This window comes from Somniosus microcephalus, chromosome 11, assembly GCF_052327205.1.
Source record: "Somniosus microcephalus isolate GS21.2 chromosome 11, FLI_Smic_1.0, whole genome shotgun sequence".
NCBI classification, from domain to species: Eukaryota; Metazoa; Chordata; class Chondrichthyes; order Squaliformes; family Somniosidae; genus Somniosus; species Somniosus microcephalus.
In genome coordinates, this window is record NC_140997.1 from 37,966,726 (window position 1) to 37,983,881 (window position 17,156).

The following is a 17,156-nucleotide window of genomic DNA, read 5'->3' on the forward strand; positions in this document are numbered from 1 at the left end:
GAGAGCATTGTAAGACGCCATGCTGACCAGATTCTAGAGTCGCTGGAAAACGTCAACTCCACACCACGATCTGATACACCTGGTAATGAAATCGACGTTCCAATTGCAGCTACCGCAGAACCGGTAATATTGGAAGCAGATGAACCAAACAACGACATTGATTCCAACTCAACATTGCCAGAAGAACCTGTTACCCCAAAGAGACGTTACCCAGACAGAATCAGGAAGCCTCCTCAAAGACTGAACTTATAATTGCTTAAACTTAACCACTGTATCTAGTAACAGTAATTGTGATTGTAATTCGTTATCATTTAATTGTTAAATGAATGTTATGTACTGTTTATCTAAAAGGGGAGGAATTGTTGTGTATGTACCTTTAAGGGAATAACTGGTCTCAGACTGCAGTACCGGCAGTGACCACCCCTGTATAAAAGGCGCTAGAGAGCCTCGGTTGTTTAGTTTCGTTATGAACTTCCACCAGTAAAGATCAGTTTGTTTTCACTCCTGCTAGTCCGTGTCTCAATCATTCACGGACTTAACAGGCATGACACTTCTGGCTCTTCACTCTCCTGAAATAGGAAAAGGTTTACCAAAGCTTTTTTTTCCCATTAAGGCAGTGCCCCATTAAAACAATAGCTTATATGGTGGCCAAGTACCTCATGTGACTAAGTGCTTGACAGACAAGCAGATCATAAAGTTCAAGTTCCAGAGGTAACAGTCACTTAAAATTGCCTGGCCTCGATATTTGAGTTCTGTTAGGTCTGAGCAGGCAGCTATTTGAGATGCCATGCAATAGCAACTACGAAACTGCCTCTTGTTGGCAGAACACTGCAATGACAGTGGTCTTGTCTGGAGGAAGATACACAGCGCAAAGATTCTTGTAAAGGGAACAAATGGCGAGAATAGAACAATGTAAAAAAATTCCAATAGGAATTTAAGCCATACAATACTTACAACAAACAATCAATGTGAAAACATCACATGCACTTAATAATCCATGTAGTATACACTGGGGAGATCCTAAACCTAGTTTTCTATTTTCAATTTCATCATAGCAATGTGTCCTTAAATTCAAGCTACTTACTGTTTTCCAGAAATAAATCTTGTAGCAGAGATGGGAAGTTATTATCTTCGATTTCCAGGTTTCTTCGCATCATATTGGCGCAGAAAATCTTCTTATAACCCTGAACAATGAGTGAAGCTTTTGATTCCATGTACCGTGCTCTTACAATATTTGAGCATCTTTTCTAGAATTTGAATAGAAAAATAAATCATGTAGGAAAGAAAGATAAGGGCTTTATCAAAATTCATTTTACCACAAAGTTTGATTTGTCTCACTTAAACCTTGATTTTTTTTCTTTGAAATAATTACTAAGGAGGAGAAATTCGGTTGCTTAGCGCCTCCCGTTAGCACCTCCTGGGGGGCGCTAATGGGGCGCTAGGAACTTAGCACCCGAGCGCGGCGATTTTAGCGCCGCTCGCGAAATTGATCAGTCGTTTTGCGGCGGCGCTAAACACTACCGCCACGATCTCCTGCGCCTGCAGATCATGACATCAGTCAAGCATGCAACGCCCCGGTAGCACTCCAGACTGGATATTGAGTCGTGCCCCCTGCCTTAGCGCCTGCTGCTAGGAACGACAGGTAGAGGGGAATGTTTTCAAGTCAGGAAGGGGCTGGGGGAGTGCTATTTAAAGGCGGGTGCTTCCTGCCTTTTCTTGTTGGCAAAATTTTTGGTTTTAACACTGTCCTAAGGAGTTTTGGCCCTCAGCACCACTTTTGAGGTTCCTAAGTGCCGAGCTCTTTCCCTGGGCCTATCCTTTAGTGCTTCCAACACAATTGCTTTTGAGGTCTCTCCAGGCCGAGATTCAAGGCTGCAATGAGCAGGGAGTGGCTGGCAAGCAAGATGGCCCCTCCCCTTTAAGAACTGGACAGTGCCAGTCTGTCTGGCTTCCATGGTAATTGGCATCGCCTGAACTTCGGTAGCGTTCTGAGGTAGCGCCTCGCTCTCTGATGTTTGCGCCTTAAGAGAGGTGTGTAGCACCTGATTTAACGCTCATCTCCAGGGACGATAGAGGCGAATTTTGCAGTTGGAGGCGATAATTAGCGCCGGGCACTAAACTTTGCGCCTGGCCAATATTAACGCCCCAAAATAGGCGATACCCAATTTTTCCCCCTAAAAATCTAGCATTGTTTATATTAACCTGTTTATCGTTTCATATAATGAATATCCTGTCTTCGTACTCAATCCTATATGCAGTCACATTTCTTTCTCAAGAGCCTTATTACTCTAAAGGGACATTTTTATGCCTCTCTCCATTTCATTACTGGTTTAAGTTTTAAAATTTGAAGATCATCAAAATTAAGAGCTACATAATGAAATGAAACAATAAACCATCTGATTCCCATAATCATCTGTTTCAAACTTATATTTCAAAGTGAACTTTTTTTCTTCTTGCCTCTCCCTCCTACACATCAAGCACCATCCCTTGACCGAAAGGCTGGATAGGTGGCCTGCTCACCAACTTCTGCCAATGAGTGCAAGTGGAAACCATAATGTCAATGAGATCAACCCAGCAGGGCTCGCCTTCAGATTTTCCTACTGTTCCTGTGAAGATGATTTTAAGGTGTCAGCCTTGGCTCAGTGGTAGCCCTCTCATCTCTGAGTCAGAGGATCAAGGCATTCAAGTCCAACTCCAGAAACTTAAACACATAATCCAAGCTGACATTCCAGTGCAGTACTGAGGGAGTGCTACACTCACAGAGGTGCTGTCTATCAGATGAGATGTTAAACCAAGGTCCCATCTGCCCTTTCAGGTGGACATAAAAGATCCCATGGAACTATTTGAGATAGGAGACTCCTCCCACTGTCCTAACCAATATTTATTACTAAAAACTAGATTATCTCATTAACTCACTGCTGCTGGTGTGATCTTGCTCTGTGCAAACTGGATGCCACTTTTCCCTACATTACAACAGTGACTACACTTCAAAAGTAATTAATTGGCTGTAAAGTGCTTTGGGATGTCCTGATGTTATGAAAGGAGTTATATAAATGTATATCCTTTCTTTCTTTCTCTCTAATCGATGTCACCTCTTATGCAAGTTTCAAGACATTCCTTTGTCAGATTCTAAAATTTTAGAAATGGAATCTGGGAGCATACTTCTAAGTTTGTGCACCATTGGTTTTCTGCTCTAAACTGGAATTATTAGAGCAGGTTTTCCTGTTATTGCACTTGGTACAAAAGAGTCCATGGGCACTGTTCATAGAAGAAAATAGTGTGGGGAGCATTACATACCCATAATGGCCCCCGTCCAATTTTCCATCTATTAATTTAAATGGATAGAAATCAAATGTGTTCCATTACAAGTGTGCAATCCTGCCTGCACCATTTTACTCTATGCACCGCACTCAGGCACAACAGGAAAATCTACCCATTATATTTAATACACTATAATGTATAACAGTTTTACCCCAGGTGAAAATTGATCTTTGATGATTTAATCATAGCTCCTTTCAGCTATTTAATATAAATAGCAAGCGGCAACAAGTGAATTTAAGGTGGTTACACAATGTTCATATAAATTAAATGCGATAAACCATGCTCATTTAACTAAGTTGACTTTAGATTGCATGGCATACCCATCTAAATTCTTAATTTGTATAGAAACATAGAAGATAGGAGCAGGAGTAGGCCATTCGGCCCCTCGAGCTTGCTCCGCCATTCAATGAGATCATGGCTGATCATCCAAATTCAGTACCCTGTTCCTGCCTTCTCTCCATATCCCTTGATCCCTTTAGCCTTAAGAAATATATCTAACTCCTTCTTGAATAGATTTAAGGAATTGGCCTCTACTGCCTTCTTTGGTAGAGAATTCTGTAGTGTCCGCGTATCAATAACACACGGACTGCAGGAGAACAATAATAACAGGTGTTTACTGAACAGAGGGTATGCTGGAACTTAAAGTACAGAAGCCTGCTACGGCTTTATATACAGGGGTGGTCACTGCCGGTACTACAGTATAAAAGCAGTTCTCTCTTAAAAGGTACATACACAACAATTCCTCCCCTTTTAGATAAACAGTACATAACATTCATTTAACAACTAAATAATAACTAATTACAATTACAATTTTCTCTGTACTATTACTATATACATCAACTGAAGTAATCATTTATAAATTCAGTCTTTGAGGAGGCTTCCTGATCCTGACTGGATAGTGCCTTTCTCGAGTATCCTGTTCTTGCGGCGGAGTCGATTCTGGCTCATTGTCATTGGTTGGTTCGTCAGCTTCCAATACCACCGATTCTGAGGTAGACGCAATCTGTACTTCGGGTTCATCACCAGGTGCGCATGCTCGTGGTATGGATTTGACTTGCTCCGGTGACTCTAGAATCTGGTCAGCATGGCGTCTCACGATGCTCTCTCCAACATCCACTGTGTACATTAGTGGTCCCTGCCGTGTGCATATCACTCCTGGCTGCCATTTTTCTGTTCGGTAGTCGCGGGCCAAGACTGGTTGCCCTATCTTGAAGCTCCTGGTTGGCTTCTCATTGATGTGCTGGAATTGCTTATCCTCAACATCTCGTCTTATGTTTGGTTTGAGCAAATCCAGGCGACATCTTAGCCTTCGCTTGAAGAACATTATGGCTGGAGCTTGGTTGGTGACTGCATGTGTCGCATTCCGGTAAGCAAACAAGAAATTATCCACCTTGTGTTGTAGTGGTATGTCGTCGTTATACATCGCCTTTATTGCTTTTTTAAAGGTCTGAACAAACCTTTCAGCCAATCCATTTGTGGCTGGATGATATGGGGCAGATGTGTAATGTTTTACCCCATTATTCCTCAAAAACCTCTGGAAATCCTCGGACACAAACTGTGGTCTATTGTCGGAGCAAATCTGTTCAGGCAAGCCATTCCTGGCGAAGATGGTCCATAGGACTGCAATAGTTTTCTCCGTGGTGGTGGAGGACATTTTGATGACCTCTGGCCATTTCGAATGTGCATCCACGGCGATTAAAAACATTGAGTCCATAAATGGACCAGCAAAATCAATGTTTACCCGTTGCCATGGAGATGAGGGCCACTCCCATGGGTGTAGCGGGGCCTGTGGTGGAGCGTTTTGGACCTTTTGGCATCCTGTGCATCTCTTGATCATATCCTCGATTTCTTTATCGATTCCCAGCCACCACACAAATGCCCTGGCTAGGCTCTTCATTTTTACCCCTCCCAGATGACCCTCATGAAGCTCATTGAGCACTCTATCTCTCAACTTGGGTGGAATTACCACTCGGGATCCACACATCAAGGTCCCCCGGCACACTGACAGCTGTTCTCTCCTTGGCGAGAATGCTGGCAACAGTGAGTCGCCATGTGCTGGCAATCCCTTCACCGGCAAATCATAGACCCGAGTGTGTGTCGGGTCATTTCGGGTTTCCTTCTCTATACTTGAGTTTGTAACAGGCAGACATTCGACTATGGTCAAATGGAATATCTCAACAGGGTCCACTGCAGGTGCTTCCTCCACCATAGGCAATGGTAGGCACGACAGCCCATCAGCGTTTCCATGCTGTTTCGTACCCTTGTACTCTATGTCGTATTGATGTGCCCCTAGAAAAAGGGACCATCTTTGCAGCCATTGCACCGTCATCACCGGAACGCCCTTCTTAGGGTTAAAAATGGAGACCAGATGCTGATGATCAGTCAGTAGGGTGAATTTCTGCCCGTGCAGATAGTGATTGAACTTCTTCACCCCCCACACCAGGCTGAGGGCCTCCCTGTCAATCTGGGCGTAGTTACGCTCGGCTGAGGTTAACGAGCGCGACGCAAAGGCTATTGGCCTCTCTGAACCGTCAAGGAATTTGTGTGACAGCACCGCTCCAATGCCATAGGGAGACGCATCACATGCTAACCGAATCGGTAGTGTTGGATTGTAGTGGGCCAGTACAGGTAGACTATCCTTTATCCGAAAACCTCGGGACCAGCCGAGTTTCGGATAAAGGAGAATTTCGGATTTCGGAAGGTGGGTCGGCAGGGGTCCGCGGGGGGGTCGGCGGGGGTCCGCGGGGGGGGGGGTCGGCGGGGGGGTCGTGCGCACGACTTACGCTGACGCTCAGCGTAAGTCGGCGGGGGTCGGGGCCGGCGGGGTCCGCGGGGGGGTCGGCGGTTGTCGGGGCTGGCGGGGTCGGCGGTTGTCGGGGCCGGCGGGGTCGGATCGGCGGTTGTCGGGGCCCGCGGGGGGGGGTCGGCGGTTGTCGGGGCTGGCGGGGTCGGTGGTTGTCGGGGCCGGCGGGGTCCGCGGGGGGGTCGGCGGTTGTCGGGGCTGGCGGGGTCGGCGGTTGTCGGGGCCGGTGGGGTCCGCGGGGGGGTCGGCGGTTGTTGGGGCTGGCGGGGTCGGCGGTTGTCGGGGCCGGCGGGGTCCGCGGGGGGGACGCGGTTGTCGGGGCCGGCGGGGTCCGTGGGGGGGGGGGTCGGCGGGGGGTCGTGCGCACGACTTACCCTTTATCCGAACTTCCGAAACCGGAACCCTCTAAAAACCGAAGGTTTTTTCGTTCGTACGCACGACTTACGCTGAACGAAAAAACCTTCGGTTTTTAGAGGGTTTCGGTTTTCGGAAGTCCGGATAAAGGGTAGTCTACCTGTACTTCTTTTGAAGTGATTAGGCATTTACATTTCTGAAAGGCACGCTTACACTCATCACTCCATTTCCATGTTACTCCAGTTTGCAACAGGGTGTTCAGTGGGTGCAGAATTGTAGATAAATTCGGCAAGAACTTATGGTAGTAGTTCACCAACCCGAGGAACGAACTCAGTTGCGACACATTTTCCGGTGCTGGAGCCTTGACTACTGCCTCAATCTTGTCTGGGGACTTATGTAACCCCTCCTCATCAGTCATGTGGCCACAATACGAGATTTGTCTTCTGAAAAATTCGCATTTGGGGCGGTTGGCTCGTAGCCCATATTCTTGTACTCTAGTGAGCACCTGCTCCAGGTTGGCAAGGTGTTCACTGTCATTTTCACCCGTAACCAGGATGTTGTCCAAATAACACTGGGTCCCCGGGATCCCTTGCAGGACTTGTTCCATCGCCCTCTGTCAAATAGCCGGGGCTGATGCTACCCCGAATACCAGTCGGTTGTATTGGTAAAGACCTTTGTGAGTGTTTATTGTGAGGTATTTCCTAGATGCTTCTTCCACCTCCATTTGTAGATACGCTTGGGCCAGATCAATCTTCGTAAAGCGTTTCCCTCCAGGTAGTGAGGCGAAAATATCTTCTATCCGTGGAAGTGGATATTGTACTGTGTGCAGGACTGGGTTCACAGTTACCTTAAAGTCCCCACAGATGCGAACCTTCTTTGGCTCCCCAGGCGTGCTGCTCAATGATTTCTTCATTACAGGAACGATGGGTGTGGCCCACTTGCTCCAGTCCACCTTGGACAGCACACCCGAATGCTCCAGACTCTCCAGCTCTGCTTCAATGGCTGGGCGGATCGCGTACGGTACCGGTCTGGCCTTAAAAAATTTTGGGTTTGCGTTATCTTCGATTTTTATCATTGCCGTTACTCCTTTTAGAGTCCCAAGTCCTTGTTGGAACACCTCTTTCACGTCAGTTAGAATTTTTGACAGTCGTCCAGGTGTGACGTCGTCATCCTTTTTGTCAACCATAGTTAGCGCCTGAATGGAATGCCAATCCAATTGTATTTTTCGGATCCATTCACGTCCCAATAATGGTGGTCCTCCATCTTGTAGTATATATAGATACAGTTTCTGTGTTTCCTTGCCGTTGTATTTAACGGGCACCCTTATTTTTCCTCTGGGGTAGACTTTTTGCCCCGTGTATGTCTTCAATACAATGGACATGTCCTTCAAGGGTATGTGTGAGAATAGCCGCTCATAGTCTCATTGATTCGTGACAGTCAGGGCTGATCCTGTGTACAATTCCATCTTTACTTGGGACCCTGCTATCATGAGGGTGACCCAAATGGTTCGGTGATCCTCCTTTGCGATCACGTTGTGTAACTTTAGACAACTTAGTCTCCTGCTCCTGGAGTCATTATCACTCTCCTGATCTTCTGAACTACTGTCGTTCATTTTTTTTACTTTCTTGTACTTTTCCTTAGTAGTTCTTTTAGTGTTGGTTTTCTTTCCCGACCTGCAGACTCTTGCTATGTGTCCCATGTTGTGTATGTACCTTTAAGAGAAGAACTGATTCTATAATGCAGTACCGGCAGTGACCACCCCTGTATATAAAGCCATAGCAGGCTTCTGTACTTCAGTCTTGAATTACTCTCTGTTCAGTAAATACCTGTTTTATTGTTCTCATGCAGTCTGAGTATTATTGATCCTCGGACATTACACTGGCGACGGGCAGGTTCGAACTCACCTGCAGTACTGCATCACCTCACGGGGATCTTTTCCCTGAAGAGAAGCTTCTTGGAGGTCGAAGTCAGAACGGCGGGCGTCGACCGCGGGCAACTGCCCAGGGATCCATCGGAGAGTTGCAGGGGAGGCTGTGGAGAGCTGGGCCTGGCTCCCCAGTCGAGATGTTCCAGCAAGTCGTGCTGGTAGCAGGTTGTGCGCTGACCCTTCCGGACTGCGGCGGGCTCGGGCTCGATCGAGCAGCTCTGCAAAAGGGGCCGTGCAGCGTCGTCGGGAGGAAGAGAGAGAGAGAGGGTGGAGCACACAGGGCGCGGTCGGTGCTCAAGAACAGGGCAGCGTGGAGAGGATAGAACGCGGGGAAGGAAAAGTGAGACGCGCCGAAGCCGCGGGTCACCGCCATTACCCTGTAGAACGCTAGGAGCAGCGTGGCAGCAAGGGGAAGAAGGAAAAGCGCGGGAGGCGCCATTTTATTCCATTGGGGAAGAAGGAAATGCGCGGGAGGCATCATTTTATTACATTGGGGAAGAAGAAAAAGCACGGGAGGCGCCATTTTAAATCACCCAAGATGCCGAAGAGTGGCAGTATCACTGCTTTCGACAACGAGGTAGAAGACTTCTTTCCAAGACCACGTATGTGGAAATAATTGAAGTGTACTGCAATGCCAATGAGGTGGCCGATGGAAAGAAGGCGTCGGTATTATTAAATTTGATGGGCGCGAGAACGTACAGCCTATTGCGGAATTTAATTACCCCAGCTAAACCAATGGAGAAAAGTTTTGAAGAGATTGTTAATATCTTACAGGAACACCTAAACCCTACACCGCTGCTGATAGCAGAAAGATTCAAGTTCCATAAAAGAAACCAGCACAAGGATGAGAACAATGCTGACTATCTTACGGAACTACGCAAGTTATCGAAGCACTGCCAGTTCAGAGCAGGACTGGCAGACACCTTACGGGATAAGTTTGTCTGCGGGCTCCAGAGTGAAGGAACCCAGAAACGACTACTTTCGGCAAAGGACCTGACGCTAGAACAGGCTTTCAGCGTGGCAGTATCCTATGAAGCAGCAGCACGGGGAGCTGCGGAAATACAACAGAAACCACAAGAATACAGCGCTAACGAAATGGCGTATGGAGCAGAAAAGTGCTATCGCTGCGGCAGAACAACCCATGATCAGAAGGACTGCTGGTTTAAGGACAAAATATGCAGGCAATGCGGGAAAATGGGACATATAGCAAGAGTCTGCAGGTCGGGAAAGTAAACCAACACTACAAGAACTACTAAGGAAAAGTACAAGAAAGTAAAAAAAATGACAGACAGTAGTTTGGAAGATCAGGAGAGTGATAATGACTCCGGGAGCAGGAGACTAAGTTGGCTAAAGTTACACAACGTGATCGCAAAGGAGGATCACCGAACCATTTGGGTCACCCTCATGATAGCAGGGTCCCAAGTGTTGTATCCATGTGTTAATAGAGACACTGAAGGCAGGAGTTAGTTTCACAGGTGTTTACTGAACAAAGTCTGGAGGTGAACTAACTGATACAACACAATATACAGGCTTATATAGCCCGAGTGGCCATTACCGGCATTACAGTACACAGGGGGCTCTTAAAGGCACATACACTACAATTCCTCCCCTTTTAGCCAACCAGTACATAATATTTTAATAATCATTAATTACATGTTACAAGAACAATAATCTACACATTGCTGCAGTTAATCAATTATAAGTCAGTCTCTCTGGAGGCTTCCTGACTCGGTCCGGATAACGCCTCGGTGGTGTAGTAGTTTCTGGTGGTATAGTAGGTGCTTTTGGCAAGGCTGATTCGGCTTGAATGCCAGTGTCGGGTTCATCTGGTTCCAGTATCACCGGATCGGAGGTAGATACTATGGGTATCTCTACTTCATCATTAGACGTATAGAGTTGTGGTATAGGTTGTCCCTTTTTGGATGACTCTATGATCTGGTCAGCATGGCGCCTTATTATGCTTTCTCCAATGTCCACGGTATACATCAGCGGTCCTAGTCGTGTGCAAATAGTTCCAGGCTGCCATTTCTCGGTACGGTAGTCCCGGGCCAAAACTTGTTGACCTATCTGGAAGGTTCTAGTTGGCCTTTCATTCATGCCTTGAAATTGCCGGTTCTCCATGTCCCTTCTGATGTTTGGCTTGATCAAATCCAGCCGGCATCTTAGGCTTCTATTGAAGAACATCATGGCGGGAGTTTGGTTTGTAACCATATGTGTTGCATTCCTGTATGCAAACAAGAAGTTATCTACCTTATGCTGTAGATTTATGTCTTCATTACCCATGGCCTTTATGGCCTTCTTGAAGGTCTGGACAAACCTTTCAGCCAATCCATTGGTGGCGGGGTGGTATGGGGAGGACGTGTAGTGCTTAACCCCATTGTTTATTAAGAACTTCCTTCTTCCCCAATGGAATAAAATGGCACCTCCCACGCTTTTTCTTCTTCCCCTTGCTGCCACGCTGCTCCTAGCGTTCTACAGGGTAATGGCGGTGACCCGCGGCTTCGGCGCGTCTCACTTTTCCTTCCCCGCGTTCTATCCTCTCCACGCTCCACAAGGTGTTGGGTTTAAGTGCTCCTGTAGGGTATCAACAATTTCCTTAAAATTCTTGTCCTTTGGTTTGGCTGGAGTGATTAAGTTTCGTAACAGCCCGTATGTCTTTGCGCCCATTAGATTTAGAAGTACTGACGCCTTTTTATCATTTTCTATTCCATTTGCTGTGCAATATACTTCCACTCTTTCCACATATGTGGTCCAATCCTCTATATCGTTATCAAAAGCATCAATATTGCCAGCCTTAGGCATCCTGGAAAAAAAATGGCGCTTCCCGCGCTTTCCTTTCTTTCCTGCAGAAAAAATATGGCGCTCCCCACGCTTTCCCGCCGCTGTTGCTGCTGACAACGCTGTTTTCCGCGGTTTTTAAAAAAAAAAAATTATTTACAGGTGGAGTCTCGTTCCCACCGAACTCTCTGGGACTTTTCCCCCCCCTCTGCTAGGTCCGAACGCCGACCTGCTTTGCAGCGCCGGCCGTCTCCCGAGTGCTCCCCCCCATCTGTTTCTGCTTGCCTCCGCCTTCGCTGCTTGGCCTCGCTGCAGAGCCAGCCGATGGAGCCCCAGCCCGCCGCCCAGGAAGGATTATTGCAGTACCTGCCACCAGCTCGGCTAGCTGGTGAAACCACAGTTTTTCTTTTCTTGCTTTTCTTCGACTTTGGACGTCTGAGGAATCGATGTCCTTGAGGTGCTGCCGAATTGCAGGTAAGTCCGTTTCCAATTCGTCGCCACTGTTGTATCCGTGTGTTAATAGAGACACTGAAGGCAGGAGTTAGTTTCACAGGTGTTTACTGAACAAAGTCTGGAGGTGAACTAACTGATACAACACGATATACAGGCTTATATAGCCCGAGTGGCCATTACCGGCATTACAGTACACAGGGGGCTCTTAAAGGCACATACACTACACCAAGTAAAGATGGAATTGGATACAGGATCAGCCCTAACTGTCATGAATCGACGAGACTATGAGCGGCTATTCTCACACATACCCTTGAAGGACACGTCCATTGTATTGAAGACATACACAGGGCAAAAAGTCTACCCCAGAGGAAAAATAAGGGTGCCAGTTGAATACAACGGCAAGGAAACACAGAAACTGTATCTATATATACTACCGGATGGAGGACCACCACTATTGTGACATGAATGGATCCGAAAAATACAATTGGATTGGCATTCCATTCAGGCGCTAACTGTGACTGACAAAAAGGATGATGACGTCACACCTGGACGACTGTCAAAAATTCTAACTGACATGAAAGAGGTGTTCCAACAAGGACTTGGGACTCTAAAAGGAGTAACGGCAACAATAAAAATCGAAGATAACGCAAACCCAAAATTTTTTAAGGCCAGACCGGTACCTTACGCGATCCGCCCAGCCATTGAAGCAGAGCTGGAGAGTCTGGAGCGTTCGGGTGTGCTGTCCAAGGTGGACTGGAGTGAGTGGGCCACACCCATCATTCCTGTAATGAAGAAATCATTGAGCAGCATGCCTGGGGAACCGAAGAAGGTTCGCATCTGTGGGGACTTCAAGGTAAGTGTGAACCCAGTCCTGCACACAGTACAATATCCACTTCCACGGATAGAAGATATTTTCGCCTCACTATCTGGAGGGAAACGCTTTACAAAGATTGATCTGGCCCAAGCGTATCTACAAATGGAGGTGGAAGAAGCATCTAGGAAATACCTCATGATAAACACTCACAAAGGCCTTTACCAGTACAATCGACTGGTATTCGGGGTGAAGAAGTTCAATCACTATCTGCACGGGCAGAAATTCACCCTACTGACTGATCATCAGCCCCTGGTCTCCATTTTTAACCCAAAGAAGGGCGTTCCGGTGATGACGGCGCAACGGCTGCAAAGATGGTCACTTTTTCTAGGGGCACATCAGTACGACATAGAGTACAAGGGTACGAAACAGCATGGAAACGCTGATGGGCTGTCGCGCCTACCATTGCCTACGGTAGAGGAAGCGCCTGCAGTGGACCCTGTTGAGATATTCCATTTGACCATAGTCGAATGTCTACCTGTTACAAACTCAAGTATAGAGAAGGAAACCCGAAATGACCCGACACTCTCTCGGGTCTATGATTTGACGGTGAAGGGATGGCCAGCACATGGCGACTCACTGTTGCCAGCATTCTCGCCAAGGAGAGAACAGCTGTCAGTGTGCCGGGGGACCTTGATGTGTGGATCCCGAGTGGTAATTCCACCCAAGTTGAGAGATAGAGTGCTCAATGAGCTTCATGAGGGTCATCTGGGAGGGGTAAAAATGAAGAGCCTAGCCAGGGCGCTTGTGTGGTGGCCGGGAATCGATAAAGAAATCGAGGATATGACCAAGAGATGCACAGGATGCCAGAAGGTCCAAAACGCTCCACCACAGGCCCCGCTACATCCATGGGAGTGGCCCTCATCTCCATGGCAACGGGTACACATTGATTTTGCTGGTCCATTTATGGACTCAATGTTCCTAATCGCTGTGGACGCCCATTCAAAATGGCCAGAGGTCATCAAAATGTCCTCCACCACCACGGAGAAAACTATTGCAGTCCTACGGACCATCTTCGCCAGGAATGGCTTGCCAGAACAGATTTGCTCCGACAATGGGCCACAGTTTGTGTCCGAGGATTTCCGGAGGTTTCTGAGGAATAATGGGGTGAAACATTACACATCTGCCCCATATCATCCAACCACAAATGGATTGGCTGAGAGGTTTGTTCAGAACTTTAAAAAGGCAATAAAGGCAATGCATAATGACGACATACCACTACAACACAAGGTGGATAATTTCTTGTTTGCTTACCGGAATGCGACACATGCAGTCACCAACCAAACTCCAGCCATAATGTTCTTCAACCGAAGGCTAAGATGTCGCCTGGATTTGCTCAAACCAAACATAAGACGAGATGTTGAGGATAAGCAATTCCAGCACATAAATGAGAAGCCAACCAGGAGCTTCAAGATAGGGCAACCAGTCTTGGCCCTCGACTACCGATCAGAAAAATGGCAGCCAGGAACGATATGCACACAGCAGGGACCACTAATGTACACAGTGGACGTTGGAGAGAGCATCGTGAGATGCCATGCTGACCAGATTCTAGAGTCACAGGAACAAGCCAAACCCATACCACGAGCAGGTGCACCTGGTAATCAACCCGAAGTACAGATTGCGTCTACCTCAGAAGCAGTGGTATTGGAAGCTGATGAACCAACCAATGACAATGAGCCAGAATCGACTCCGCCGCAAGAACAGGATACTCGAGAAAGGCGTTATCCAGTCAGGATCAGGAAGCCTCCTCAAAGACTGAACTTATAAATGATTATTTCAGTTGATGTATATAGTAAGAGAAAATTGTAATTGTAATTAGTTATTATTTAGTTGTTAAATGAATGTTATGTACTGTTTATCTAAAAGAGGAGGAATTGTGTATGTACCTTTAAGAGAAGAACTGATTCTATACTGCAGTACCGGCAGTGACCACCCCTGTATATAAAGCCATAGCAGGCTTCTGTACTTCAGTCTTGAATTACTCTCTGTTCAGTAAATACCTGTTTTATTGTTCTCCTGCAGTCTGAGTATTATTGATCCTCGGACGCTACATCCCACTTTCCCACCTTGCCTGCATACTTTGTCCTTAAACCAGCAGTCCTTCTGATCATGGGTTGTTCTGCCGCAGCGATAGCACTTTTCTGCTCCATATGCCATTTCGTTAGCGCTATATTCTTGTGGTTTCTGTTGTATTTCCACAGTTCCCCGTGCTGCTGCTTCGTAGGATACTGCCACGCTGAAAGCCTGTTCTAGCGTCAGGTCCTTTTCCGAAAGTAGTCGTTTCTGGGTTCCTTCACTCTGGAGCCCGCAGACAAACTTATCCCTTAAGGTATCTGCCAGTCCTGCTCCGAACTGGCAGTGCTTCGATAACTTGCGTAGTTCCGTAAGATAGTCAGCATTGTTCTCATCTTTGTGCTGGTTTCTTTTATGGAACTTGAATCTTTCTGCTATCAGCAGCGGTGTAGGGTTTAGATGTTCCTGTAAGATATTGACAATCTCTTCAAAGCTTTTCTCCATTGGTTTAGCTGGGGTAATTAAATTCCGCAATAGGCCGTACGTTCTCGCACCCATCAAATTTAATAATACCGACGCCTTCTTTCCATCGGCCACCTCATTTGCCTTGCAGTACACTTCAATTCTTTCCACATACGTGGTCCAATCTTCTATTTGGTTGTCGAAAGCAGTGATACTGCCACTCTTCGGCATCTTGGGTGGTTTAAAATGGCGCCTCCCGCGCTTTTCCTTCTTCCACAATGGATTAAAATGGCGCCTCCCGCACTTTTCCTTTTTCCCCAATGGAATAAAATGGCGCCTCCCGCGGCTTCGGCGTGTCTCTCTTTTCCTTCCCCTCGTTTTATTTTCTCTACGCTGCCCGGTTCTTGAGCACTGACCGCGCCCTGTGCGCTCCACCCTCTCTCTCTCTTTTCCTTCCCGACGACGCTGCACGGCCCCTTTGCAGAGCCGCTCGATCGAGCTCAAGCCCGCCGCAGTCCGGAAGGGTCAGCGCACTACCTGCTACCAGCACGATTTGCTGGAACACCTTGACTGGGGAGCCAAGCCCAGCTCTCCACAGCCTCCCCTGCGATTCTCTGAACCCGGATGGATCACTGGGCGGTTGCCCGTGGTCGACGCCCGTTGCTCTGACTTCGACCTCCAAGAAGCTTCTTTTCAGGGATGGATCCCCGTGAGGTGATGCAGTACTGCAGGTGAGTTCGAACCTGCTCGTCGCCAGTGTAGTGTCCGCGTATCAATAACACACGGACTGCATGAGAACAATAATAACAGGTGTTTACTGAACAGAGGGTAGGCTGGAACTGAAAGTACAGAAGCCTGCTACGGCTTTATATACAGGTGTGGTCACTGCCGGTTCTACAGTATAAAAGCAGTTCTCTCTTAAAGGTACATACACAACAAATTCCACAGGTTCACCACTCTCTGGGTGAAGAAATTCCTCCTCATCTCTGTCCTAAATGGCTTACCCCTTATCCTTAGACTGTGACCCCTGGTTCTGGACTCCCTGACCATTGGGAACATCCTTCCTGCATCTAGTCTGTCTAGTCCTGTTAGAATTTTATAAGTTTCAATGAGATCCCCTCTCATTCTTCTAAACTCCAGCGAGTACAAGCCCAATCAACCCAATCTCTCCTCATACGTCATTCCTGCCATCCCAGGTACCAGCGTGGTGAATCTTCGCTGCACTCCTTCCATGGCAAGAACATCCTTCTGCAGATAAGGCGACCAAAACTGCACACAATACTCAAGATGTGGTCTCACCAAGGCCCTGTACAACTGCAGCAAGACATCCTTGTTCCTGTACTCAATCATTGTGGGCAATGATGAGTGCAAGAAAACTGCTACCCCAAAATAACTTAAAAGATACAGTAACTTTACTGAAAAACTGGTGCCAAATGTACACATTCCCCATAAATGGATATTGCAGACAATATAAAGGCGAGCGCCATTAGCCTCACCGTTATTTTCACGGCAAATTTTGACCCATTATTTTTCCCACAAGATTTGACCCATTGTATACTATGAATGTAACTGAATGTCAAAGGTATATGCTATAATATACACTGTACATTGTGGTGAGTGAGCTTTACTGCATGGCTGGAGTTGTGGACAAACTCTCGGAATGGATTCCAGGGAGTGGCAGTGAACCAGTATGCTTACTTGTTATGCCAGTGCCTAATGGGTTCTGCCTATTGCACCAGATCTTCAATGGCTATCCTTTTGAGGCAGGATGAAGCCTGGTCCAATGCTTTGCATGCAATGTATGTGGCGGACGGTGTTGATATGCCAACCAACCGCTGGAAGGGGGCCAAGGTTCCCATTCTTTTGGTTCAGACTCGGACTACATGATTTTCTCAGACTATTTGCAGAAATGCAGGTGAATTGTACAGAACAGTTACAGCCAGGTGTATATATACAATGAAAAGTACAAATCCAGCAGCCTCAACGTTGCAGACACATGCAATGTTCGGGGTAAATAAGTATTATTGGTAAAAATGTTGGCTCAGAGAATGCTGATGTAGGTCTTTGGAAAGTATGTTGGGAATAGTACTTATAACCAATTCCCTATAATTAGAATGCAGAAATCACAGTTACAATTTAAGGAGTTACAATAACAGACAATGGAGACAAAACTG

The 17,156-nt window shown here is 47.0% G+C and overlaps 1 protein-coding gene across 3 annotated transcripts in view; it reads right to left on the reverse strand.

Moving 5' to 3' along the window:
- Nucleotides 1–17,156, reverse strand: part of c11h16orf89 (chromosome 11 C16orf89 homolog) — a 123,596-nt gene that overhangs the window by 63,372 nt on the left and 43,068 nt on the right. For all 3 annotated transcript variants that reach the window (XM_086000487.1, XM_086000486.1, XM_086000488.1), the window contains exon 5: nt 1,085–1,247. In XM_086000487.1, the coding sequence (XP_085856613.1) occupies nt 1,085–1,247 (163 nt within the window). The remainder of the gene's footprint in view (nt 1–1,084; nt 1,248–17,156) is intronic.